We start from the raw sequence: 12,417 nt of genomic DNA on the forward strand, positions 1-12,417 counted from the left end.
TCACCCCAGCTAGTCCATAAGTAGTTCCTGGGTTTTTGACTGCTGAAAACTGACTGAAAGATTTGTCTACAAATGTGAATCTGTGTGGTTAACTGAGTTATTTTCCCCACACTACTCAACTTTGAAATGGCTAAGTAACTAGATGTATATCTATATATGTGTATATATATATATATATATCTATATATATCTGTATATCTATATCTATATATATCGAGATATATAGATATTTATAAATATATATATATATCTGTCTGTGTGTGTATATATAGATAGATATCTATATATCTATATCTATACCTATATATATCTATATCTATAAATATATATATATATACACAAACATAAATTAATTTTTAGAACACATTCTGGGAGGGGCTAGACAAGAGCTGGCTTCTTTCAGAAATGTTCAGGTAAGAAAGCTGAGTATTGTGAACTCTCAGCTCTGTCCACCCAGAAAGCTACTTCATGTTGTCTGTGGACGTGCTGTTGGCTTTGTTGTATTTTTCTTCCTGTTGTATTTTTCTTACTGAAACATTCTTTCAGTATTATTATTTTTTAAATTCACAAAAGTCAAGGTTGTGCTTGCACTTAAAAATCCAGTGATGCTGCCAGCTCAGCATATTATCTTTTTATTTTCTCCTAGTCAATCTTGTTTATTAAAAACAAAGATTTGCAGTGGTTGGTGAGAAGGGTCCAGAGCATCAGCTGATTTAATTCAGTGAGAGCATCAGCTTCTTCTATGCAAATCCACATGCGGGTTTGTGTAGTTTTCTATGCCTGCCTGTCAAAAGTGTAGTCTCCACTGTGGGGAGAGGAACTTGAGAGATGTTCTGTATTTGGACTTCCACTTGCTTTGGGTCATCAGTGGTTTCCCAAATTTCAGCACTTTTGACCTCAGTAAAATGAAACCACAGTTTTCAATGAGGTTTGTCTTAAATTTCAACACTTATTTTCTTTTAACCGGGGCTATTGGGGATTTGTGTTATAAATGTCTAGAAGATTATTAGCAGCTTTTTATTCAAAGAAAAAAGCTGCAGTAAAATAGGTTTTCATCTTTTTAAAAAATGTTGAGTTAATTTAGGAACCAGATTCTGTCACTCTTACTCAGGCTGAATAGTATCTCATTCTATGAGTAATTCTGTTGACTTCAGTGGGCTCTGCTTGTTCAGTTATGGTGCTGGACAATGTGAGTAAAGATGAATGAATATGGCTCATAGTGATGTAAAACATCAGGGTGCTATAAATGAGAGTTAAGGATAATCTGACATAATGCTCCTCTGTGATATGCATATGTGCAGGTGGGTGTGATTCCCACATTCAGACTTGGCAAGTGACTTCAACACCACTGGCAGTTCCAGTTCTGTGTCCTCAGACAAATTTGTCAGGACATACTATTTTAATGCGCAAAACCACTTGCTATTCCCATCCCAGACCTCTACCTAGCAGAGACCATGAACTGTATGGTGCTTTTACATGTACAAATAGGGAGCAAGAGAGAGATCCACCAAGCCATCTCATGTATGACATGGATCGGGATTTGAACTCTGGCCACCAGAGGTAAAAGACTGTTGCGCTACCACACTACATGTGTTCTTCATCAGTTTTTAAAGACCAGGCTGGAAAAAGTGGGAATAGAAACTCTTCAGTTAGAAGAGATTAAAAAAAAAAAGTCCTTAAGTTATTGGTATTAACAAGGGAGGAAAAGAAAGAAAGAATAATGGTCACTGTCCATGATTCAGTCAAGTATTGACATTGTATTTCATTGTACCATATTTAATTTGTAATGGAGACATCTCTTAATATGTAAGAGCCCCATTATTTTCTTGCTGTATCTGAAGGTAGTTTCCCATTTTGTTTCACTGCATTATTAAAAAGCTGAAGAAGAAATCTTGACGCTGTTCTTTTTTAATGTTGTGCTGCAGGTATGGCCTCGCATGTGCAGGTTTTCTCTCCTCATACCCTTCAGTCAAGTGCCTTCTGTAGTGTGAAGAAACTGAAAGTGGAACCCAGTTCTAATTGGGATATGACTGGGTACGGCACACACAGCAAAGTCTACAGCCAGAGCAAGAACGTGCAATCCTCTCAAGCAGCAGCAGCAGCAGCAGCAGCAGTCAGCGCTTCTCTACAGATCCCCAACCCCAGCATCCCCTACGAACAGACCATCATCTTCCCAGCAAGCACAGGGCACATTGTGGTGACATCTGCCAACAGCACTTCTGGTGTGGTTGCAGTGTCTGGGCAAACACTGGGTGGCCCACACAACCTGATGCGGCGAAGCACTGTGAGCCTTCTGGACACCTACCAAAAATGTGGACTTAAGCGCAAGAGTGAGGAAATTGAGAACACAAGTAGCGTGCAGATAATTGAAGAGCATCCACCAATGATTCAGAATAATGCCAGTGGGGCCACAGTAGCTACTGCCACCACATCCACTGCCACATCCAAAAACAGTGGCTCCAACAGCGAGGGGGATTACCAGCTGGTACAACATGAGGTGCTGTGTTCCATGACCAACACATATGAAGTATTAGAATTTCTTGGCCGGGGAACCTTTGGACAAGTAGTCAAATGTTGGAAACGTGGCACAAACGAGATTGTGGCCATCAAGATCTTAAAGAATCACCCTTCTTACGCCCGACAAGGTCAGATTGAAGTGAGCATCCTGGCCCGGCTGAGCACGGAAAGTGCAGATGACTACAACTTTGTCCGAGCCTATGAGTGCTTCCAGCACAAAAATCACACTTGCTTGGTCTTTGAAATGTTGGAGCAGAACCTCTATGATTTCCTAAAGCAAAACAAGTTCAGTCCATTGCCCCTTAAGTACATCCGGCCAATCCTCCAGCAGGTAGCCACAGCCCTAATGAAGCTGAAAAGCCTGGGACTGATTCATGCGGATCTCAAGCCAGAGAACATCATGTTGGTAGACCCATCTCGACAACCATACAGGGTCAAGGTCATAGACTTTGGTTCAGCTAGCCATGTGTCTAAAGCTGTGTGTTCAACCTACCTTCAATCCAGATATTACAGGTAAGAGAACTGCATCAAATAACAGTAAGAATGGAGATATTTTCCTAGAAGTATTTTTAAAAATTTCTATAAAAGCATGTAAAATCAGCTGTGATTTTCCAATATCTTTGGAAGCCCTTTTAATCCTGAATTGCGATGGCTGGTCTCTAATAGGCTATATATTTTCAGTGATGAAAAGTATCTTAACCTCCTGAGTTTCACTTGTTTTGACAACTGTTCTAAAATTTGCAAAATTTGACATTAAGAAAAAAAGTCTTTAGTTACAATTGAAAAGATGCCTTAGCCACAGGAGAAAAGGAGCAATGTTTTCTTTCTCTAAAATATGGACCAGAACCTGAATGCTGTTGATGTTCCCAAGTCAACGCAAGATTCAGATGGTTGGCTTAAGAAAGGTTTTAGGTCAAAATAGTAGATACATTTAAATATGAACTTACAGGTGCCTTCTGTGGTTGAAAATTGAACTCTATAAAAACAAAGTGAGACCAAAAATGGAAGCTGTACAAATCCCTCAAAGATGTTGGCAATAGTAATTTTCTGGACTGTGGGCCTAATGCAAAGCCTGCTGTAGTCAATGGAAAGACTACCATTGTTTTTACTTGGCTTTGGATCATGGAGAAGAAAAACATGTTTTAGAGTGTAATCTTGTTTTAAAGGCGTTTCGGCCTCTGTGTTTGAAATGGAGTCTGGAAAAGGGATGAATGTGCATTGTAATATTTCTGTAAGGGACTTGGGCTGGTGGCCTGGCCAGAGACTATTGATCTCCATTTGTTATGCTTTTTATCTTTTAAACATGGGCATGTGTGCTTTTTGGGTGAAACTCTGACCTGTACTGGGGGCCCATGTGCAGCTTCGGCATTTACATTCCACTCCAGATTGTGAAACAGAATATGCTTCCTGTGCAGCTGCATTGCATAAAGGTGAATTTCATCCTTGAAGTTTTTGCCTTGACTCAAGAAAGCAAATCCTTGTCTGAAGATTGTCTGAAGAACCACCCTGTTACTCCTGCTGCCTTGACTCGTAGCACCCCAAGGATTCAGAAGAGGGGTGGCACTTTTGCGTAGGTGGTGAAAAAGAAAGAATTTGTTTTCAGATAACAGCTGTATTTAGAAACTTTCAGGCATTGTCTCTGTTGCTGTAAGTCTGCAAAACTGAGGGAAATAGTGAGAAGTAATTGTTTCTGATGACTGATTTGGTCAGTCTGCCATGGCAGCAGGTGAAGGGATATCATGGTGGATCACTCTTTCTTATAGAAAGACAAGTTAGTTGCTCTGCTTCTGTTGGGGGTTGCTCACCTCTTTTAAGGAGTAGGCTGGGGACTAGTGCCAGGATGTGTGCTATGTTCTCTTCAGCTACTCCTTACCAAATAACTATTCAGTTTTCAGATACAGAGGCCAAGCCCAGAACTGTGAGGTGGGAAAGAGTTAATTTTCACAGCAGTGGGAACTTTGACAGTGTAGCATTGCAGTAACTGATTTTTTATCTATTAGTCCTTTGCTCTGAAGGAGGCCAAAAAAAATGTAGTTTATACCTCAGAAGAGACTTATTAAATGAAATATTCCACCCGATGACAGTCCCATCCTCCAGGGGAGATGCGTTTCCACTGTAAATATGCAAACCCTTTTAGGGTTGCAATTACCTTGCTGGGTGGAGGGAGAAAATAATGATAATATGGGCATTTTGTTGTTGAGTTATCTGTGAGCCTGCATTGGCAGCGTAGGTCCCAGGTTGAAAGACAGAAGGGGCAGCCAAAATGAAATGTGATAGAAAACAGAAATGAAAGAGAAAAATTGTTGATTCTCAGTAACAAGCAAAGAGTGTTTTCTGTGACAGTCCCCAGGGAAGAAAAGGATTGATAAAATTTGCTTTTCATTCTTTGAAATGTTATTCCTGCCCAGCCTGAAACTGCAACTTGTTAGATAATAAGTCCAGCTTTTCTCATTCCTCTCCTGCTTTCCATTCCTGAGCTGATGTAGAGGGAAAGGACAACAATTCACCAAGAAATGCTAGCTGGGATGAATTACATCAGCAGGGGGCTGCTGATGAAGCTAAATTCAAGTCATGGGGAAAATTCATATTCTTCTTCCTCATTTTCTGTTAGGAAAAAAATACAGCACAGAATAAAGGCCTATTCTACTCCAAAGGGGGGAACTTTCATGCTGGGGGCAACATAGGACTTTACAGAGATTTTATAATAAGTCTATTTTAATTTAAACATATTTTGCTTGCTAGGGTGATAAAAGGAATGATGGGATGACATTAAGAATTGGTAAATTTAAGCTGAATGTCAGGAAAACTTCCTACCGGTAAAACTCATTAGATTGTGGAATAGTCTCTCTGGGGAAGTGACAGAAACCTCATTGCTCAAAACATTTAAAACCAGGCTAGACAAAGCCCTAGGAACTATACTGTAGAGGACAGTTATCAAGTGGCAGGAAGAGTATGTAGATGATGCAGTAAGTGTTTTATTGGCCAGGTGCTCCTGTGTGGCCTGGCCATTTTGCACTGCACTCGCCCTAACAGCAGTTTAATCAGTCCAGAGAGGATCAGTCCAGTGATCATCTGATGACATAGAAGTGACATAAGGGATCTTACTGCACTTACCCACCCTTCTGCTGTTGCAGCAGGCATAATAGGAGTCTTTGCAGGACAAGGGCCTGACCAGTATGCTCCTGGGTTATGCTGATACCAGGCAGGTTTTTTGGCCCTCTTAGGCTGGTGTAATATAGCAAGAGGGGGCTGATCTGTGAGTCCTGCCTCAGAATCAGAGGAATGCAAAATGAGCTTTGCATTCTTTTTTCCATACCATCCCAATGTGTGACTCATGCAGTTTAGAGCTACCCCAAAGTCTGCCCTTACCGGTATGATTCATGACCAATTCATGATTTCCATCAGTGTCTCCGTAGCAATTCTCATGAAACTCAGTGGGAGCTGCTGAAGCTCACCACCTTTAAAATCAGTTGAGATGTCCAGCATTTGTGATTGCATGTATTTGCCATGTATTTGATTCTTCTGTATGCTCTTTTATAGCCATTTGTTGGAGGTAATGTCCAGGATCTTTCACATCCCACATTTTGGTAACAAAAAATTCTTGTTTTACCTCTGCCTTCTGGACCTTACAATTGAGGGGACCTTTATGGGACTCTGTTAGCTATCATGAGGGGACAGAATAAAACACTCCATCTTCTCAGAGGCTAATAATCCATTTCTCTCTGCACTCCTATGTCAAACACAAGAATGGAGGGCTAGGACAGAGAAAACTTCAAATGAACTTTAGTGCTCCCTTTATCCTCAGGCTCCCCAAAGCCCAGGTAGTCTCTGTCATCAGTTTAAGCAGCCTCAGGGCCTCTCTACTTTGTGTTTTGTCTGTTATGGATTGTGCACCATAGCTGAGTATGCAGTGCTTTAGACACATCCATAATGTGGCTTACACTGAATCCATCTCACGTACCCCCTATGACATGAACTGCAGGTGAACCGAATCAAGAGCTGTCGTGGCATCGTTTCACCCTTCAGTGAACCCCTTGACTTCAGGGAAATCCTCACCGAGCCATTTCTCTTTGTATGCCATGACTATGGTGTAAAGGTGCCAGTGTCACAAAGTCAACAGCACTACCTGTCCCAAGCCAAAATTTCTCTCAGGGTAACTGAGGGAGAATACAAACAAGAACTTAGCTGATGGTAGTGGTGCTCTTTCCTTTTTCGTGTCCTTGTGACAAAGTGTTTAGCAGAAATCATAGATTTAATTGGAATCTGACAGGCCATGCCGGGAGGGCTTCGGGTATGGCCTCGAACATGGTACTAGTGTAAAACTGGAAGGATGAGCAGACATTTCACCTATGTACTGACTCACAGCTAGCGCATGTATGCATTGAGAGCTCAAGCTGGCTAAAGGCAGTGGTTAAACCTACTTTTGACTTGATTGGGAACATACCCATTGGGAAAGGTAATGGCTTCTGGCTCTTTTCCCCTTTGAAATCCTGAGAACTGGGCTCAGCAGGTTGCAATTACTGTCAGTATTTTTTTTTCATGTGACAGGAAAGAAACCTGTCGTAGACTGCAAAACAGAAGCAGAGTCCATCCTCCCCAACTGTGCTGTTCTCACTGGCAGCTGTGCCTAGTCCACCCACACCAGCTGTCAGAGGTATAGCAAGTTCATCAAGCACCTGGGATGGGGAAGGGAAAGGTGTGGCTGAAGTATGGGAAGTCCGAGCTGCCCAAGCTACTGCTTCTGCTGTGGAAGTATCAGCTCCAGAGGCAGAAGCCCTGTGGCTGGGCTCCCTGAGAGCCATCCTGGTGCTCTATTCATTCCCCTTTGCCCCCACAGACACAGATATATTGGTTTTGGCAAAGGCTCGAGGGGGAGGGCAGGGACAGCACCATTACATTTGCCCCACTTGCTCCCTGCCCTCCAGAAACCCTACTTGGTGTGGCGCACCCCTGACTATCATATCCTATGGCCAGGCACAGGCAGCACGAGCTTGCCTTTGCATGGCAAAGACTCACAGCAGGGGGAGATTCTGGTTCCCCTTTATAGTCAGCGCCCAGGTCTGGAGCCTTACTCGCCCCTCCCTAGTTACACTATTGCCACCAATGATCGTCCTCATGCTAGATACAATGGTTTTATAGCTGAAGAGCAAATATACTTGCATGCTTTCCTCCCCCTACCCTAAATCATTGATCAGCCACTCGGGGATGATCCCACATGGTTCTAATTTAGTGTTAAGCTTCTTACATGAGCCTTCGCAGCTAAGGCAGAGATTTTGTCAGCATTGTGGTCAGAGATGTCATGCAAAGTGGGTGTATGTGATGAGGATAAGCTTTCTTTCCCCCCCCCCCTCTTCAACTTGTACATTTACAGTAAAATAAAACTTCAGCGCAACCAACATGCATCATGTCTCACTCCTATCCTGCCTTATGCCTAGCTATTGCAGAAAACGGCACTTGTGGATACAGCTGATTGCTGCTTTCCCAGGTCTAATATACAGAAGAGTTCCTAACACGTATCCCAATAATCAAGGGCTTTGTCCTTGTCAGACATCACAAGAAGTCATGATGCCATGAATTAAGGAGGATTGGATCTGATCAGTGAGCCTTTGGAGAGAAGGTTGAGTGGGGCCTTAATCACAGTGTATTAATACCTGCATGCAGAACCAAAAATTAGTAACAGAAGAGCCTTTCTGTATAACAAAGGTTGAACAATATCCAGTGGTTGGGAGTTGTAGCTAGACAGATTCAGGTTAGAAATGATGCACACATTTTAACAGTGAGGAGGATTAATTGTTGGAGCCATTTAACAAGGGCTGTTATGGTTTCTGTATCCTTGCAATTTTTAAATGGTATGTTGTGTTTTTTCTTTTTTTTTCCTAAGGGGATGCTCTAGTTCAAACAAGAATTAATTCAGGGAAGTCCTATGCCCTGTTCTGTACAGAAGGCCAGCCTTGTTGATCATGGTGGACCCTTCTGTCCTTATAATCTATGAGTCTGAATGAAATGCTTCCAAGGAGAACCTAGATTTAGTGAAAAGTGATCACTGTGATTCAGCAGGTATCTTTCTTTTGTCTGTGTCAGTGCTCATCTTTTTATGTTGGGATGGCCTAGCACTGAGCGTTGGGTGATACAGTTTTGGAATTTGTGTAAAACTGGGGCCCTGGCTCCATGCATTCATGAAAGTCACAAAGTACTTTGCTTAAAAATAAGAATATTAATTCCAGTCGAATTCCAGTTTGGGGGATTGCATTTTGCATGACAGATTCCCTTAGCTTCCAACTGGATATACTCTTCTTTACATTTTATCTGCTGTACAGTATTTCTGTCCATTGCTAAAACAGCTTCATTGTTCACCCCAGAAATGGTTGCATTTCTCTGGTGGGTGAAATGCCTCATAAAATGAAGTAAACCTAATATATAATACACTTTGCAATCTTTGAGTATGTTAAACCCCGAAAATATAAGATTATGGGTGTAACCTTTGTCCTAGAATCAAATAAAGATACTTTTTTGCCTTATTTAAAAATGCCATTCTGTGTATAGCATATTTATTTTGCAAGTGGACAGTACTGAAATGATACCAGTGATCATTTTGGAAATGTGGTTATGGTTATCATTATTACCATACTTCTAAATGCTGCAGGAAAATGCATAGATACAATATACAAAGGTTCCCTGCAGTATCTAGACATGTTAGCAATTTCATAGTATATGCTTCTTGGATGACAAATACTTAAAATATCGTAGCTGGTAAATTCCTATCTCACTGAATTAATGGTTTCTTTTGGCTAATTGTGTTAAACTGGCCAGGTGACCATTACTTTTTAAGAAGGTGAGAAGTTAGAACTGGGCATAGTACTTCCTGACCCTTAGCTCTGTTAAAGCACCTCAGGCATTTATACACATGCTCTGGGACCGAGGGGGTGGGGGGCACTTTAATTAGAACAGCTCTGAGAGCCACTTTTATTAAAATGCTGGAAGTGTCCTGGGTATCAGCATCCCTGTGCTAAAAAATGGTTGAGGGCACTTTAACTAAAGCTCATTTAACAAGCTTTAGTTAAAGCGCCCCTGCTGCCATTTTTCAGTGCAGGGATGCTGATACATGTGACACTGGAATCTGCTGGAGCGTGATAATTACCACACTTCGGCAGACTCGATTAACTGAGTCTGTGCCAACGTGCTGTAGTTACAGCGTATCAGAGCAGCCTTGCTGCATGTGTATAGGTGCCCCTTGTTCCTGATCTGCACTGTTTTCTGCACAGTCAGCCTCAGCCTTGGGTCTTGATATACCAACACTAATGTACTTAACCCAGGGGCGGGCAATTATTTTGGGCAGAGGGCCTCTTACTGAGTTTTGGCAAGCCATCAAGGGCTGCATGACTGGCAGCCCAGGGCAGATGAATATTAATTTTCTAAATGTTTTAAGGGCCCCGCGGGCCAGATAGAATGGCCTGGTGGGCTGCATCTGGATCCCCCTGGGCCACATTTTGCCCACCCCTGACTTAACCTGACACACTGCACCCACACCTCCCGATAAACCCCTCCACTCTAAAACTGAAGCACTCTCTGCTTTCCCAAGTGTGGCACACAAAAGTTTTGCCCATCTGCTTCCATCCCACCAGCAAGCACCATACTCTGCTTTGCCTCTCCTGTACAGAATAACATACAGAATAACGTAACTCCATGACATTAATGTAAACAGGTGTGGGAGAACAGAGCAAGGGGATGCAAGGATAGTAGCCGCAGCTACTGACTCAGCTGAAGATGACCCGGTCAGTGCCACTCTCCAGGGTGCAAAACATCTTAGTTATGCCTTTGCTTCATGGCTTTAAGAGGAATGTTCCCTCTTGGGATTAGAATGAAATCACCAAGACCACTTTAATATAAGGCATGTACATGTTCTGAATTGAATGCAAAGTGCATCAGCTCAGTACATCCAGAACACCTTCTATCCCTCTGCTCAACTGCCCATTCATCTCACAGCTGAGTCATTGCATTTTCTTTCTGTGCCTTTGAGTTCTCATTTTAAAAAAGCCTGAAGAGCCATTAAGCTAGCTCTCAAGGGATTAGGAAGGCGGTGGACCCTCTTGCTAGCTCCAGGGGTTCATTTCAGAGACAACTGGTCTGCTTCCCTGAACTTTTTAAAATTGAACTTGTGAGTATGAAGTCAAGGTCATGCTAAGTTCTTCCATGAAAGGCATTTCTATAATCCTCTTTACCAGCATCTTATTGCAAACAGATGGGCCCACTGGTGTGCAGATGTGCTTATGGAAACATCTCCCTCTTCTGTCTGTGTTGACATGACTGGTCCACTCTGCTTTCCATGCTGACTCCCTACCCTCTGTTGCCTTAGTCCCAATGGATTGACTGTGGTAAAAGATACTTTGCATTAGAGTGTTTAGCAGAGACAGGCCAGAACAGTACTGTATTTTGTAAGGTCAGTGCAAGATTAGATTTCCTGATAAAATTTGGTCCATTTAATTTCTCCTCTCATTTCAGCATTAAAAAGACTCCAGGTTTCATATAATGGCTTTTATGTGCTTAGAATCACAGTGTTGCAGAATAGCCAGAACATTTTAGAGGCTTTGGGGAGGGGGAGAGGGGAGAGAATCCTATTTTAAATAATTCTGCATTGATACCAGCAATGTGACTAGCAGGCTAGAGTTTGGGTTTGTTTTTATAGAACCAAAATTCAGCTGGAGAGGTTTTGGAAAACTAACATAAGAGGATTAATTGAATCTCTGTTTCATTTTCTCCAAAACAAAAAAGTTTGGAGCGAAATTGAAGTTTCAGTTGAAAGCTTTTGATTTTGCCTCATCTGTGTGAGGGTCACACCAGGATGGTTTTTGGTTTTGTAAAACCAAAGCAGGGGGATTCTATGCCCCCTTCCTTTAAATCACTATTAAATATGATCTGCACCACAGAATGGGGAGGGTACTCCTACTCTCCTCTGGATACAGGACACACATTCTGTATAATCCAGATTTACTCCTTCAGTGGGCATTGGGATTTACTGGCTGCCTATATACATGCTGGTTTAGAACATATCAGAGCAGACTCGATTAATCTGTCTTCATAGATTTCATAGACATTAGGGCTGGAAGGGACGTTGGAAGATCATCGAGTCCAGCCTCCTGCCCCAGGGGCAGGAAGCCAGCTGAGGTCTGTTTAATTAGTCTGTCTGATTAATTACTCTGTTCCTTATTCTAATTAGAATGCTCCAGCATAGCCTGTCATAAGCCTGTTTTAAGCCCCTACACATTTTTAAATGGCCCTTATCAAGTAAGGTTTAGATAAAGAATCCCACCGGCAGTTTTAAATGTATGGGGGCTTAAAACACATGACAGTGAGGTGTTTTAATTAGAGTAGCTCTCTGGGAACTGCTTTAATTAAAATACCCACCCACCATAAAGCATGTGTACAGGCAGCACTACAAACAACTAATCCTCCTTACACTGAACCCTAAGCTGTCTTTTCAAGCCTGTCTGCCCTGAAGGCATTCCTTGCTAACCTTCCTTTTTCATACCCCTAGTTCCTTCTGTTGGAGACAGACAAAACTCAGTTCCTCTCTTTATCCTGCTGAAGTTTACAAGATACTCCTTGCACTATGACTCAGCAGGATTTAATCTCTCTTTGGTCTGATCTCTCAGCTTCTGATCTCAGAGTGACTCCACATAGGAGTGCTGCATCCTCCTGTAGGGTCTTAAAGTCTTCTGTCACGTTACAGGGAGATTCAAAAAAGGGGTTGTCTGTTTATTCATTAAGCAAATAGTTAAAATATACCCAGTTATACAGACCTGGATATGCAAACATAAAATGCTGTTTGTACAGAAGAAAACAGAGACAGAGTTCTTCAAGCAAAAGAAAATTCACCAAACAGCCCATCCACACTTACTATCC

At 42.1% G+C, this 12,417-nt stretch overlaps 1 protein-coding gene across 2 annotated transcripts in view; it reads left to right on the forward strand.

Moving 5' to 3' along the window:
- Positions 1-12,417, forward strand: part of HIPK2 (homeodomain interacting protein kinase 2) — a 200,291-nt gene that overhangs the window by 53,677 nt on the left and 134,197 nt on the right. For both annotated transcript variants that reach the window (XM_006275178.4, XM_006275177.4), the window contains exon 2: positions 1,926-3,030. In XM_006275178.4, coding sequence (XP_006275240.1) covers positions 1,926-3,030 — 1,105 coding nt within the window. The remainder of the gene's footprint in view (positions 1-1,925; positions 3,031-12,417) is intronic.

Source organism: Alligator mississippiensis, chromosome 4 (genome assembly GCF_030867095.1).
Source record: "Alligator mississippiensis isolate rAllMis1 chromosome 4, rAllMis1, whole genome shotgun sequence".
Taxonomy (NCBI): Eukaryota; Metazoa; Chordata; order Crocodylia; family Alligatoridae; genus Alligator; species Alligator mississippiensis.